This window comes from Sceloporus occidentalis, unplaced genomic scaffold (assembly GCF_023333645.1).
Source record: "Sceloporus occidentalis isolate IW3139 unplaced genomic scaffold, rSceOcc1.0.p SCAF_1, whole genome shotgun sequence".
NCBI classification, from domain to species: domain Eukaryota; kingdom Metazoa; phylum Chordata; class Lepidosauria; order Squamata; family Phrynosomatidae; genus Sceloporus; species Sceloporus occidentalis.
Genome location: NW_028316981.1, coordinates 14,987,654 through 15,003,545, shown reverse-complemented (window position 1 = coordinate 15,003,545; position 15,892 = coordinate 14,987,654). Strand labels below are relative to the sequence as shown.

Below are 15,892 nucleotides of genomic sequence, written 5' to 3'. Positions count from 1 at the left end.
ACTGTGTATTTGGTTCACACTGGAATTGATTAGGGACCACAACCCAAGTTAGGATGCCAGTCGGGCACCCCAATCACACACATTAGCTCTAGAGCCCACTGGCATCCAGAGATCTGTATAATGATGGAGATTATGAGGGCAACTGGCTGCTACATTGATATAGGGTGACAAATTTGGGATGACAAGGCCAGTATAAAAACCTTTCTCATCTAGTGGCCATTTTGATACAGATGATGGAAGTTATCATCCAGCACCTCTGAGGGCAACTGGCTGGTAAACTGATATAGGGTGGCAGATTTGGGATGAGAAGGCCAGTGTGAAAATCTCTGCTAAGATATGAAAAACTATCCCTGGCCATGTTGCCATTGCATAAATCTAATCTACCTTGCAAGACTCTTGTGAGCATAAAATGAAACAACACTCTGTATATGTGCCTTATGTTTCTTGCAAAAAAGAGTTATAGTAGATACTTGGCAGTTACAATTCAGTCTGAGGAAAGACACAAGAATTGAAAAATACATCTTTAATAGAGGTATACATATCAAAACATTAAAAACATCCTCTCAAGATCATTCTAGCATAATATATAAAATGGACAAACAAAAGCATTATCTAAAAACTAGTATCTGAATCTGCTTGGCAGTTAACTGCAGATTATCCTGCAGCCTAAATTTAAAAATATGTCCATTTCCTTGCAGGAAAGCATTTCCTAGATTGGCCTATAATTCTCACATTGCAGCACCTGAAATGCTAGATTTTCTGAGGTGACTGTTAAACACATTACTTTGAATATATGGGATTCTTTGTTTAGAATATAAGATCATCTTCCCTGGGTATCAACAAAGAATTAATTTTGGCATCTATACATCTCTTAGGTCCAAAACACACTGCAGAAATAATCCACTTTGAGACCGCTTTAACTGGCCTGGCTCAGTGCTAAGGAATCCCGGGAACTGTAATTTAAGGTGACACCAGAGCTCTCCGACAGAAGTTAATTGTCTCAAAAAACTACAGTTTCCAGAATTCCCTAGCACTGGACTTTATCACACTACCAAAAAAGATGGGAGCATAATGATATCCTTCCATCAATATCACACAATAACGCTAAAACTTTAACATGACATGTCGCAACATCACGGTTATTGTGCAATTATCCTGTGAATAAAGAGGCATTATTGCCACAGAATAAACAAACAAACAAGCATCATTTATATACCGCTTCATACTGCCTAAGCAGTGTCTAAGCGGTTTACAACTGTAAGCGTTATTGCGTGATATTGATGGGAGCATATCGCTATGTTCCTGTCTCTTTGGTAATGTGATAACAGCAATGTCACGAGACATCCTGTGAAAGTCTGAGCGTTATTAAGTGATACTGATGGGAGCATATCGCTATGTTCCCGTCTCTTTGGTAATGTGATAAAGTCCATTGAGCCAGAGTAGTTAAAGTGGTCTCAAACTGGATTATTTCTGTGTGTTTTGAACCATAGAGTGACTAACAAAAAAGGATGATTACACTCAGTGGCTGGAGGGACGTTGATTCAGGATTAACTACATCAACAGAAGGCTAAACACAGTCCCCTAGATATGGGATTACAACTCCTGACAGTCCTAGCCAACAGAGGCATTGGTAAGGAATGCTGGGAGTTTCAGTCATGTGGGCTGCATAATGTCCATCCCTGATTACACAATGTTATATACTGCATCAGGTAGCCAAAGATGCTCCTCCATTTCATGTGATCCTGATTTTGATAGGAACCAAGTCATGTAGGCGGAGAAAACTTAAAACGTTCATTTTCTTCATTAAAACGTTCCTAATTTCCCCTTCTCCTCATGTCACTTTCTCCATTTTTAGAGAGATAGTGTCAGGCATGCTTTCTTGGCCACATAAAACCAGGGACGAAGAGTCTCTCCCTCAAAGGAAGCCTCTGTGAATGTGCAGAGGAGGTTTGCACTATCAGCATCATAGAAGGCCACACGTCGTCCCTCATAGTTTAGTGTCACATAGATCTTGCTGGGCTTCTCACTCAAGGAGAGGATGGGGCTGGCAGGAGGGTTAACAATTCTGTACTCATCCCCGCAGACTTCCATTTCCCAGATTCCTTCCGAAGGAACACAGATGATGTTGCCCTTTCTCTTCACTGATTCTTTGGCCACCCCAATGGCCCATTTCCCCTCGCTCCCTACATCCACTTTCCAGAGGTGTCTGCCTGTTATGAATCTCTTGTGTCCCAACACAAAAGTGCATGTGTCAAATCTCGCAGAATTGTCAGGCAGACGTTGATAGTGGTCTCCCTTTGACACGCTTTTACAATTCGGAGACAGGATGAGCCAAGGGTTTGCTGTAGTTGGATCAAAACATATGTCTGCTGTAAAACAAGAGGGGCAGAGAATTTTTTTTTTCAAAAAAGCAGCATCAGCTTGGATCTATACCAATGGTTATGTCCTCCAACTGTTTTGGACTTCAGCTCCCAGAATCCCTGGCTACTAGCTATTCTTGCACAGGCTTCTGGGAGTTGTCATCAGTGGTATCAGTAGGGGTGGTGTTTCCCCAGAGCAGTAATTCATGTTCTCACCCTTGTGAAGAAAAAACCCCCTCCAAATCATGGATTTGCAATACAATTCAACTTCTTTTCCACACTACTCCACTCCCCTAGCCTTTATGTGCCTTAGGAGTCTCCAACGCCCTCCCCATTACAACTGACTAAAATTAAGATCCTTATTGCACCTACACATAGAAAATAAATGGCTGGGCCCCATCTACACCAACCTGCTTCCTGTAATTTGGCAAAACCAGTCTACTCCCATCTAAGTGGGCCCATGTGGGTAGATCAGGCTACCCCCTCATCATTTATCTCATAGCTGGGCACATCTTCTAGCTGGAGCCTTGACTTTGGAACATTTTTGTGAGTGTGGCTCAGCCAGGGAGGTGGTGGCAACCCCAAGGAGAAGGAGAAAGAAAGAGGGAAAAACCTCCTTCTCCCCAGGGCCACTGCCGCTTCTCTGACAAAGCCCCACTCGAAGTTCTGAAATCAAGCCGTTTTGTGTGGCCAAAAGCCTTCAGCAGAACAAGGCATCTAGCTATGAGATCAACAGTGAGGGGGTTGATCAGGCCCACTTGGGTGGGGTAGATTGGGTCCTTTCGGGTCAGAGGAAGCAGGATAGTGTAGATTGAAATCATTTTGTATATAATAACAACAACAACAACAACAATTTTTATGTATATATCCCCGCCTCTCCCTACAGACAGTCATTTTGTTATCATCCCTCTGACAATAACCCCTGGTGCAGTCTGTGACTTGAAACTTGAAAATCGTTCCCATCTGATTCCTTCCTTCCTCCTCCTCCTCTCCCTCAGCCTCCCCTGTTCTTGCCTCCCTCCAGCCACCTCCGTTCGCTACCCCCAATCTTGTCTGCGTTCGCCTCCTCTGCCCTTCTCCTTCCACCTCTACCTCCTCTGTTACCCCGATCTTGCTTGCGTTTGCCCCCTCTGCCCTTCTCCTTCCTACTCCTCTTCCTTCCTTCTCTGTCACCCCGATCTTGCCTAAATTCACCCCCTCTGTCCTTCTCCTTCCTCTTCCTCCCTCCTGTCACCCCAATCTTGCCTGTGTTCGCCTCCTCCACCCTTCTCCTTCCTTCTCTTCCTCCCTCCTCTGTCACCCTGATCTTCCTTCTTCCTCCTCTTCCTCTCCCTCAGCCACCTCCACTCTTCCTCCCTTTCCTCCACCCTCCCTTCTGCCAGGATCGTGGCATTTTACCCTGTTGCCAAATGTGAATGAAATCCTGGGGTAAAATGCCACGATTGTGGCAAATCAATGCCACGGATAGAATCGATCCTGGCAATAAATGCCATGGAGAGATTTGATCGTGGCATTCCAGGAAAATAACCCGGTTCCTACACCAGGTTATTTCTTCAGTGCTCCAGTGAGAACTGGTAGCCAAACTGGAAAGAAGAAATCCTTAAAGTGAATAAAATTTGGCTACCAGTCCTGAGGAATAGCAAAATAAGGACTCAGCAAATGCAAATGGGAAACCGTTCAGAGTCAGGAGCTTTCCCAGCAGATAATGATTACCAATTAGCAGACATTAATCCTCTTTTGCATTAGCATCCCAGCCTGAGGCCTGCCATCAGCAGCAGAACAATACACATGCAAATCACTCCTGCATTCCCAGGCTCATACAGTATATATACACCCAAATTTTCCAGGGAAAGCATTCTCTGAAGATGCCAGCCACAGATGCTGGTGAAATGTCAGGAAGAAACTTTTCTGGAACATGGCCACATAGCCCGAAAAACCCACAAAAACTCTCCATGGGATCCTCAGTGCTCTTCTCCAGCACCATATCTGGAATGATGGGAGAGCATAGAAGACAGATGAGAAGATTGGGGGGAGGGAGATCAATTCATTTGAGATGTGGTTCTGGAGAAGAGTGCTGAGGATCCTACGCACAGCCAAAAAGACAAATACGTGGATCCTAGAACAGATCAAGCCAGAAATCTCCCTGGAAGCCAAGATGACAAAACTGAGGCTCTTGTACTTGGGACACTTCATACATAAGAAGGCATGACTCATGGGAAAAATAGTAATGCTAGAAAGGTGGAGGGTGTAGAAATAGAGGAAGGCCACATGCTATTAAGGAGGTTGTGAGTTTGAGTTTGCAGGAACTAAGAAGCAATTGAGGACAGAGGGACTTGGAGATGTCTCATCCACATGGTTGCTGTGGCTCACGATCAACTGGAGGGTGGTTAACAACACAACAACAAAAGGATGACGGCGTTTGGAATGCAAAACAACTAGTGGGCACCTGATTGGGAAGACTGATTTCATGTATTTCACATTTTAACATTGAGAGTAACCTCCACAAAGCCAAAATAAAAACAACCCATAAAAATACCTCCATCTGTTGCTAGTTATAAAACAGTAGAGAGATTTTAGGCTGCCTTGATACTCGTCATATGAAATGGCCACTTGGGATTTCCAGAGAGAAAGTGAGCGCCTTAATTTTGGGAAGCACCACTTCATTATCAGTGGTCTAGGATGTCTAAATAAACCTAGCAAAATATTGTAAACCTTCTGTTAAAAAGGAATAACCTGGGAATATTCTGGATTTCTGCACAATATAGAGAAATGTGATGAGTATAATGTCCCAGATACTATTAATAACACAGTGATGAGATGGTTCCCCCCCCCCCCAACATTGTAGCTGTTTTTAATGTATTTTGGGGTGCTGAATTTGAAAAACACAATAAAAATATTGTGCCACAGAGTTTTTTACAATTTAGATTTTTTTAAAACCAATTCAGTTGTTACTCAGCTTTGATTAAGTGATGATGTTCCAGTGTGATTTTTTTTATTTTGAAGAGATTTTTGTGTTTCATATCAGTGAATTAAAGTGCTTTGACAATTAAAAATGAGAAAAACCTCTAAGGAAAGCATGGAATTCCTAGCTAACACAGGAAAGAGAATACCAATGTTATTAATGGCCTCGTATGTTAGAAAAAGGATCACATCCCTTTTGTAATTTCAGGCCATTAAGCCTTGACATTTACCTTGTCGTAGTTGAAATCCATATGCCAGGTGGTCTGAAGAAGAAAAAGGAACAAAATCAGAGCACCACAAAACAAAAGTATGAGCATAGGGAGATTCGTAGCATGTATGAGTCAGAGTACAGACTAATCTGGAGTGGGGATAGAATTCAGTTACTCAGATTGGAGTGAGTGAGATGGATTTGCTGTGTTTTGGTGGGGTTGTGTTCCAGACTTTACTGCTAGAAGTGGTGGTAAGATTTACCATCAGTATTAATAGCAGGATGATTTCTCTCCTTTCAACACCCCATCCAACATTTTTAAACTCTCAAATAACTCAAACTGCATCTATACTGTATATTCATAATAGTTTGAAATCACTTTAACTATCACAGCTCCATCCAATCAAATCTTGGGATTCATGGTGACGCAGTGGTTAAGTAGCAGTACTGCAGCTACCCACAGCCACAAAGTTGTGAGTTCAATCCCAGTCAGGGGCTTCAGGGTCTATTCAGCCTTGCATCCCTCTGTAAGTCGGTGAAATGAGTACCTAGCTTGTTGGGGGCAATTAGCTTACACATTGTAAACCGCTTAGAGCAGGGGTAGGCAACCTACAGCCCGCGGACCGAATCCGGCCCGGCGAGGCCTTGGGACCGGCCCCAGACTGGTCCTGCCACCAATTGCTGCCGGGGCCTTTGGCCTCTCGCACGAGGGGCCTTTGGCCTATCAGGAGGAGGGGAGCAAGCAGGGGGCAAGGGGGAGCAAGGGGGAGCAATTGTCTATAGAAGCCTCAGAAACATGCAATTATATTAACATTTTTTAAAAAATCAGCAAATTTTTTCACGTGTCCTCCATTTTTTAAAAAAAGTGTCCTCTGTTTAAAAATTTTGTCCTACATTTGTCCCGGTTTAATTTATATATATAATTTTTAAAATTTTTAAAATTATTTATTTTTTGGCTTTGGCCCCCAGTTGTCTGAGGGACAGCAACCCGGCCCCCGGCTCAAAAAGGTTGCCTACCCCTGGCTTAGGGAGTGCTTAAGTGTACTTATAAGCGATATAGAAACATACTTGCTGTTCCCATTGGTATGATTTCATGAGATATTAAGAATTCTCTGCAAGAGAACTTTTGTGCTGTTTCCTGAACTACAGCAGAGAAGTCTAAGTCTGTCTCTAAAGTACAAATCCAAGGATTCCATTAGATGGAGGCATAGTAGCTAAAGTGGTATAAAACCAGTAAAATTTGCAGTGTGGGTCAAGTTTTACATATAGTGTCATTCTGGGGGTTAGGGTTTCCCCATGGTAGCCAAAAATATGGTTGTTGAACAGCTCAAATCTAGAAATTCTGTCTGGTTTGTGTATGTCATAATTACATCCATTCAAATTGTCCCACTTTCATTTCTTTGCTGCAGGCCTGTGCTCACATTTATATGCAGCAGCAAAATGTGCATTTTCTGCCTTGAGTCAGATCATCACAGCTTCTTTTTGCTCTAGCTTTTAACCCTGAAGCGCAGCTTTGGTTGGGTTTCCAGCCATTTTCGAGGCATGGGTCTTCTAAATGCCCTGGCTTCAAAATGGCTACAAACCACTTAATTTTGTCCATCTGTTTCACCCTTAGGTCAAGGAAAAATTTCCTTGAGTCTGTATCTTTACATTTCAGTGTCAAACAGCTCTTGGCACACAGTCCAACTGACATGACCCAGAGGAGATCTTCATTATGTTTATGTGGTTCATGTCCTTCTCTCTGAAGCAGCAGAACACAGAGCTCGCTCCAACTTTACATGACATCCTTTCAGATATTTAAAGATCACTATCATGTGCCCTCTCAGTCTTCTCTAGTCTCAACATATCCAGCTTCTTAAGGGGTGAACCAGACAGGCGGTAAGGAGTGCCCTCTGTCTGCTTCAGCTGCAACTGACTTGGGATTGCAGTGACCGTATGGTTCGCTCTCAAAGTGGGCTGCCACTGTGGTCCCAAAGGGGACACCAGCAGAAGTGTTTTGTTGCTCCTTTTTCCAGTGGTTTCAGGCAGACCTTGGTGGCCTGCATCATCTGATCACCACACCTCTGGAAGCTGCTCCTTTTGGCGTGTCTGTTTTGGACCTAAGTTATAACAAAAAGGTCTTTTTTTAAACTCATACTTAAACCTCAATTTTCCTATCCTTGCTAACCTTGCAAATGACCTGGAGCCTCACCCACATACATTTAGAACAGCAAAATGTTAAAATCCTTGCACCCGTTATTCATTACCTCTGAATTGTTCCATGACACCTTTCAAATAGGGAGTAAGATCACAGAGGTCCCAGACAGACCATTTCAACTCAGAAGGAAAAGCCAAGTCATTCTCCAACTTCCATTTCTGACTCCTGGATGAGGAAAAACAAAGATTACCTCAGCATCCTTCCAATGCCCAACTTTGTTTGAGTTTGTGCATTTTTATTGTTGTAAAAAGTCTAATCCTCTAGCTAGTCAGAAAGATAAATATTCACCATCTATTATTTTGTGGTTCAGAGATTTCACTGCTTTGTGTGTATTTGTGTGCCTTCAAGTTGCCTGTCAACCTGTGGCAAATCCATGGATTTCATAGTCTTTTGTTAGGCAAGGAATATTCAAAAGATGCTTTTGTCAGTTCCTTCTTCTATAGTCCATAGCACCTGGTATCTGTTGGTAGTCTTCCATCCAAGTACTAACCAGGGCCAATCCTGCTTAGTTTCCAAGATCAGATGGAATTTGGTGTCTTTACACATTAACGTGTAATGTAGAAATCTTCATCTTCAAGTAAAAGTATTGTTAGAAATATGGTTAGCTTATATCAAATCTATGTATCTAGCCATGTTCATATCCCATGTATTTTTATTTAGTTAGTTTTGAATTATTTAATTTATGTCCCAACTTTCTCCCAAGATATGCCCCAAAGGAGTTAAAAAACTGAAACATAATGCAGTTGACAATCAACAATAAAAAGTTAAACAATTAAATGACCATATTAAAATGTTTATTTAAAACAGTTAAAACTTCTTAATACAGTTGGCCCTTCTTATATACGGATTTTTTATACATGGAGTCAAGCATCCATGGTTTGAAAATGTTGAAAAAAAGTATAAATTTCAAATATCAAACCTTGACTTTCTATTTTTTTTTATAAGGGACACCATTTTGCTATGTCATTATATTTAATGGGACTTGAGCATCCACAGATTTTATTACCCACAGGGGATCTTGGAACCCCGAGGGCCTAAATCAGCCAAAAGTAAAGTGTGCTCCTCCTAGATGATGTCAGACTACAGCTTCCTGTATTCCTCACCTCTCAGTTACGGCATACTTTGCTGTTAGGGCATGCTGATATGTATGTAGATTTACAGCTAGTCCTCAACTTTCATGGGGGTTAGGGGTGCAGGAAAAAGTGGAAAAACTGAATATAAACCTGTGATTTTTCTTAACCTGAGAGAACACTTCTCTAGGCATTTCTAGGTCCTCCAGTGCAATTCTATAGTAAACTTCCAGAAGCTACAGGATTGCACTGAAGGATCTTGAAATGCCTAGAGAGAAAAACATTTTTGGTTGCATATAGGGCAACAGCAAAGGCAGTGGCAAATACAGTAATTGGTGAATAATCAAACCCACAAATGCTCAACTCTCAAATAGGGAGGGATGACTGTATTTGAAAGTAAAGAAGGAGATCTATGCTATTCACTTTGTTGGAAACGGAGGGTCTGAGTAGTACAATGAGTTATTATCTTCAGTGAAAACTGGATTATGTCTTTTGAGAAAGTATGCCATTTTAAAAATTAGATAAGCATTGATAGTTGATATGTTTATTATTTTCAACATGAGTGGTTGGATTTCACATTATTGCAAAACAAATCTAGGTATTTTGAGGTTGATTGAAAGAAGAACCTGCAAGAGCTTGAAACATGTTGAATAACTAAAGAATAGTAGAAAAAGAGTTAGAAAACAAAATTTAAAAGGTGCTTGTAAATAACTTTACTATAATTTAAGGTATTTACAAGTACCTTTTTGGTTTTCTAACTGTTGCAGTTACTGTCCCAGCAGTTAGGAAGGAGTCCAGGAATGTTTAATGGATGCATTTAAGGGACACTGACATTTTCTGACAATAATCTTTCTTGATGGAAGAAAACTGGGATTATGATACTTTTCAAAAGAGTTTTTCCATTTTCATCAGAGATAGCTGGAAGTGTTGGGAGTCTTACATTCTTTCCCATAAGACTGCTCTTTTTCACATACAAAACAAGATGACCTTCTTACCATTGTGAACAAGGGTTTCACTTACCTCTCCAAGGCATTGCCAATATCCTGGAAGAAAGGAGAGAGAAAAGTATCAATAGAGATGCTTCTTTGCAGTGTGTTTTGTGGCATATTTTAAGATCAAGAGCACAGTTTCCCAGGACTACTAGGCTTTAGTAGTACTATATACCTTCCAGTTATTGATTGATTTATGGCAGCTGCATAAATTTCAGAGGGTTTTCTTAGGCAAGGACTACCCAAAGTCTTCCTCTGAAGAAGAGCCTGAAGCATCTGGTATTTGCTGGAGGTCTCCCTCCTACGTAGTAACCAGGCCTCAGGGACGTAGCCGGGGGGGGGGGCAGGTTCTTGGGGTCCGGACCCCCCTTCCATTAGAAAAATGAATGGTGTGTGCTGCTGCGCCGCTGCACTCAAGCCCCATTATAATGGTGGCACTTAATCTGGACCCTCCCCCTTCCCAAAATCCTAGCTATGTCCCTGCAGGCCTGACCCTGCTAAGCTTCCAAAATCAGACAGGATCTTGTGTTTTCAATTTATTTAGAACTATCCCAAGCACACACACAGATTTACACCCCAAAAAAGGAAGGAAAAGAAACGTACCCAAACTGAAGTGGCTAGACATCCATTTCCCATTGTCTGATCTTTTCCCATCTTGAAAAAGATATGTGGTTGCTAGGCAAGAAGGAGTTATTTTTCAAGGACTACAAACTCTGTTCCTTCCAAGTACAATAATGTCTAAAATCCACAAAAAAGGGCCAACCTGTTTATTGGGCCAACCAAAAAACACAAAATACATAAGGTAAGCTTTCAAAGCTCTACTCTCAAAGCTTTAATCATGTATTTTGTGCATTTTGGTTGTTCCCATAAAGTTATTGCTGTTGTGTATGCACTTTGGTTGTTCCCATAAAGATATCTTTATTTTGTGGATTTTGGATGTTATTGTACTTTGCTGTATGGCCAACAGAGCTATCCCTAGTTTTGTTTTCTGTTCCTTCCATAACTCAAAACCGATTCCTAGCTTCAGAATTCTTTAATTCCAAATGTGTACCCTGTTCTGACTGGAGGACCTTGGGAGAGTGTATATTAGAAAACAATATCCTGCAACAATATTCTAGAAAATATCCTTCACACCTGAAGTCAATTCATTCTTGTCATCACGGTGTATTGTAGCCTCGGCCATAACATAGCAATTGGCCTACTTTTGCAGCCCTTCCAGGAGATAAGATATACAAATGGTAGCAGAACATAATGTGCCAATTCAGGTTGAAGTTTGGGTGTATCACAATTTTGAATGCTCTCCCATTTTAAAAAAAAGTCCTTTAAGTTTTTAAAAAATGGTATGGAGGGGACTAGATTAGAGACTTTCTACCCATTCTCTCGGCTAGGGCTCTGAGACCTCAAGGCCTGGACCCTATTCTCTGGTCCTCAGGGTAAGAGAGAAGAATTTCAGGGTGAGACCACCACCTTGCAAAGTGTGGATATGTATATATTCTTCATTTGTTAGACCTATTGCTTGAATGGCATACTCTGTGCAGTTAAAGTTGATTCTTCAGGTATCACACTTAAATTACATCACCAGGGCCTACCCAGTATGACATTACAAAGGATCATCGCTAGGGCTAATGCTTTGACCCTGAAATCCCAGAGCCCAAGATGGTCCTAATCTTGCAACCCTATCACCTGGTGTGCCAGCTGTTTTCTTGCTACTAGTTAATTATATGATGGGGGAAGCTTCTTTCTCCCATCTAAGGTGGCATGCTCCACATCAGAAAGACCAAACCTTACCTGCAGGAGTTCACATGCTTGTAGCTGCTGTTTGGCCTCCATCTCCTGGATGAGAGTTTCAAGAGATGAGACTTCCTCTGAAAGCTTGGCCATGCTCTCATCTCTTTTCCTTGCAATGCTCTCCTCAGTCTCTTCTATCTGGGCCAATATTGCCTTCTCTTGCTCCTCTAGAAACAGGTGTAAACTTCGGAACTCCACACTGGTCTTAGCCCTCTCTGCTTTTGTTTGTTTCTTCAACAAGAAGAATGAAAAGAGGAGAAGAGGTTGACAGTGTCAGGAATGCAAGTGAGGCCTATATGGAGCATCAACTGGACTTCACAAAGGAATATGCAATTTTCAACTAATGTTCAGTATATTAATCAAGGAATAAAGAACTTCTGAAAGACTTTAAAAAGGACATACTGAGAAATTCCTTTGAAGGAGATATGAACAAGATACTCCTTTGTTTTAGAGGTGGTTGACTGTAGTGCTCCAAATGTCTTCTTACTGCAATTACCATAATCCTTCACTTCTGCCTATATATTCCTAACATCTCACAGATCAAAACTGGGGCAATTATGGCAAGCAACATCACAGTGTGGTCAAGATGACAAAAATTATTAATGAGGAATAGCAAACAAGTTAGGAGAGGCTGCAGCAGTTTGTTTTTGCCTGACCCTACTGGGAAGGGCAAGATTCCACTCTGACTAGGGTTGCCATAAGCGAAGACCTCCAAACCAGGACAAATGTAGGACAACATATCAAAATGTAGGACTTTTTTTAAACGCCCTACATTTTGATATGTAGGCCTCGCCGGGCCCAGGAGGGAGCATCTCCGCGGCCAGAGCTCGGACCGCGGAGAGCCCTCCCAGGCCTCAGCAAGGCCTTGGAGGACCCTGTGGCCGGAGCTCCAACTGTGGAGCCGCCTCCAAGGCCTTGCCGGGGCCTGGGAGGGAGCGTCTCCGCGGCCGGAGCTCGGACAGCGGACAGCCCTCCCAGGCCTTGTCGAAACCTTGGAGGACCCCACGGCCACAAAGAAGGCGCGCGTGGGGGCAGAGGTGGCTGCAGGCGGGGCAGTCCCGGTTTTGGTGCGAAACCGGACCGGGACCGGGCCGGCACCGCCAAAAACGGGATTGCCCCGCCTACAGGTGGGATATGGCATCTCTAACTCTGACCTGATCTCTCCTCTGCTCAGTTAATTGAATGTACAGTACTCTACTTTTGGGAGACTTTAAGAGTAGCTATAAAAAAGTGGGAAGACAGAAGTTTAACCAGGATTGTCCCTGTCAATTCATGACAGTTGGAGCATATGGAGCTATTTTTATTAGGGAAACAGAGTTGAAGACACGAAACATCTGAGGCTCACTGTTGCCCACCCTTGCATTAAAATAAAACCTCTCCATTTCATGTTCAGTGCATTTTCCCTTTCCCGGTAATAGGAACATTTACCAGCAAATCTTGGCATTCCTTTTCTGTGAGGGTTTTGTGTGCCAGGATTTTTTCTCTCTCTTTCCTTAGGGTCTCCAGGCCTTCCCAGATCTGATGGTAAAAAGAGAGACAGATTGAGAGAGAGAAATGTAAGTGTGGATTCCTTTTTTCATGGTTTATTGGAAGGGAGGGAAATTCTGCCTCTGTTCCAGATTGTGGGGAAAGGTTCTGGGGAAGTCCCTTCGAAGTCCCCTTGGATTAGGGTAACTCCACCTAACCATCTCAGGGTGCATCTGCACTGTAGAAATAATGCAGTTTGACACCATATGAACTGCCATGGCTCTGTCCTACAGAATCCTGGGATTTGTAGTTCTGTGGCAGAGAAGGCCAAATACCTTGTAAAATGACAAATTCCAAGAGTCCATAGGATGGCACTACAGCACTTAAAAGTGGTGCCAAACTGCATTGTTTCAACAGTGTAGTGGACCCTGGTCATGGGGACCACTCACAGGGAAATGTTCACTATTCTTCACAATCCCAAGATCTCTCTGTCAGTCTCTGCCAGCAAGGAACCCATGCATACAAAGGAAAAAGTTGGTTATTTTGCTCTGATGTTTATCACTTTATCCTTGCTTACATTAAACCACATTTGCCATTTTAATCCTTTTTGCCCAAGGTTTGGTGGGCTTTTTGCAATTTGTTTTGGCTAACTACCCTAAATATCTTGGTGTCTTGAGTAAACGTACCCTAATTCATGCCTAATTCAAAATCATTTTATTAAAATTTTTAAAAAAGCATTGGTTGCTTCTTGGGTAGAAACTACTGTTTAGATCTTTCTTTTGCAAGAACTATCCATTTATTCATCCTGTCCTCTTTCTAATCTCTTACTAGTTATACCCATAAGAGGACTGCTTTTATATGATCACTGTTGCATTTTGGAGTCCAGGGGGGAGTCTCCACATATTTAATCACATTAAATAGCCTGCATTTTCTTGGATCATCCAAATTCTTAGGTTTTTGTGGGTTCTTCTAAGATGCCAGCCACAAATGCCGGCGAAACGTCAGGAATAAACTCTTCTAGGACATGGCCACAGAGTCCGAAAAACCCACAAAATCTATGGATGCCAGCCATGAAAGCCTTCAATTTCACATCCAAATTATCTTTTAAAATCTGGTTTTATATTCTGGTTACCTTGTATACTTGTAGTTTGGTGAGGTACTTCCATGTCTCAGCCAGAACTGTCTAGTTTTGTAATGCTGGAGAGCAGACTTGAGAACTCCAAGTACTTGCCCAAACTATAGATCTCAGGGTTCCATTGGATAGAACCACGGCAGTTAAAGTGGTATCCAAGTGCTGTTATTGTGCAGTGTGGGACACACCTCTTGAACCACTCATTCTTTCAAAATATGTATTCCATACAAGGTAACCAGATGTCATAAATGCATAACAACAGGACAAGGCACTGCAAAATGTAGATCATTACAAAATAAAAGCTACAAGCAAATGTAAATTCATGCTTCTTATTCATACTCAAATTGGAGGACATTCTGAAATTCCTCCTGTAGAGAAGGCTGAAATGTAGGACATGTCTTAGGAAAGGAAGATCTCTGGTCAACCTGATTCCATAACAAGCTTGATCCTAACACAAAAGACCAAGACGTAATGTATAGCAGACTGGCTATTTCCAAATAATATATAGCAGCCTGGCCTTTACACATTGCACAATTAGACCATTATCATTCCACTTTGCAACACCCTAGAGCAGTGGTTCCCCAACTTTGGTCCTCCAGGTGTTTTGGACATCAGCTCCCAGAATTCTTGAGTGTTGGCCAAGGTGGCTGAGGCTTCTGGGAGCTGAAGTCCAAAACACCTGGAGGACCAAAGTTCTAGGGAACCCAACAGTTTGCAATGTAGGGAAGGGTATTTAGAATTCTCTGCAAAATTACAAACACCAGGATGCTAAAAGATGTAGCCATGAATGGAAAACAGCACTATAATTGTGCATTATGAAAGGACCCAATGGAACCCAGAGGGACTTATAAATAAACAAACAAACAAACAAACAAATAAAATTTCCAAGTGCTGTGGTTAATGAATCCCTTTATGGGAGAAAGTCAGGATATAAATCCATGAAATAAATAAAATGTTCCACCACTCTTACCTTGTATTCCTGGCCAGCCTCCACTATAGGAACAACCTGGTGCTCTTGGTGCTGCTTGGACCTGTCACATATCAGGCAGATGGGGCTTTTGTCCTCCTTGCAGAAGAGTTTTAGGGGCTCCTGGTGCTTTTCACAGCGTTTTCCTCCTGCTGCCTCTTGGCTTGCCTCCTTGCTCAGCATTTTGGCTATCTGTACCATGCTGGCCAGCTGCAGGTTGGGTTTAAAGTTTTCCGGCTGCACTGTCACCATGCACCGAGGGCACCTGATCTCCACCTGCGGATTGCTCCAGATGTTGGCAACGCATCTGAAGCAGAGGTTATGGCCGCAGTCTAGAATCATGGGCTCTGTGAAATAATCTTGGCAGCTGGGGCAAGTTGCTTCTCTTTGAAGGCTTCTCCATGGGCTTGTGGAAGCCATGGCTCCAGACTGTAAGGAGGTAATAGGACGGGCGTTTTTGAAAAATAGGTTGGTTTAAAAAAATAAATAAAAATAACACCAAACAATTCCTCCCTGAGCTCAAAAGCAATCTGCTTAATCGCAAGAACTCAGCTTGCCCTTTCACTGGAAATTGCTGGAACAAAATAAAATTCACTGGAAATTAAGAATAAAAGAAATGATCACTCACTACAACAATGCAATTGAAGTGCAAACTTTCAGTTTGTTACCTCTCCACGCCTCATTTAGGGATAGCTAACCCACTTGTGCAGATTTATAGCCAGGATGTTTGAGACAGACACCACTGAGAACCTA

At 42.3% G+C, this 15,892-nt stretch overlaps 1 protein-coding gene across 1 annotated transcript; it reads right to left on the bottom strand.

Moving 5' to 3' along the window:
• Positions 1–1,434: 1,434 nt before the first annotated feature.
• Positions 1,435–15,833, bottom strand: LOC149320897 (zinc finger protein RFP-like). Its single transcript, XM_089505955.1, has 8 exons — positions 15,768–15,833; positions 15,143–15,568; positions 13,002–13,091; positions 11,574–11,804; positions 9,817–9,839; positions 7,776–7,891; positions 5,552–5,584; positions 1,435–2,369 (listed from the first exon to the last, which is right to left on the bottom strand). The coding sequence occupies exons 2-8, from the start codon at positions 15,557–15,559 to the stop codon at positions 1,852–1,854; spliced, it is 1,428 nt and encodes a 475-aa protein (XP_089362081.1). The 5' UTR covers positions 15,560–15,568; positions 15,768–15,833; the 3' UTR covers positions 1,435–1,851.
• Positions 15,834–15,892: the final 59 nt, after the last annotated feature.

What these genes read in the sequence shown, in the direction of transcription:
- LOC149320897 (XM_089505955.1), bottom strand. Translation starts at nt 15,559, where the DNA reads ATGGCTTCCACAAGCCCATGGAGAAGCCTTCAAAGAGAAGCAACTTGC. An exon ending in AGGCTGGCCAGGAATACAAG is followed by an intron (nt 13,092 to 15,142) that starts GTAAGAGTGGTG and finishes TTTTACCATCAG; the next exon opens with ATCTGGGAAGGCCTGGAGAC. An exon ending in AGGAATGCCAAGATTTGCTG is followed by an intron (nt 11,805 to 13,001) that starts GTAAATGTTCCT and finishes TTCTTGTTGAAG; the next exon opens with AAACAAACAAAAGCAGAGAG.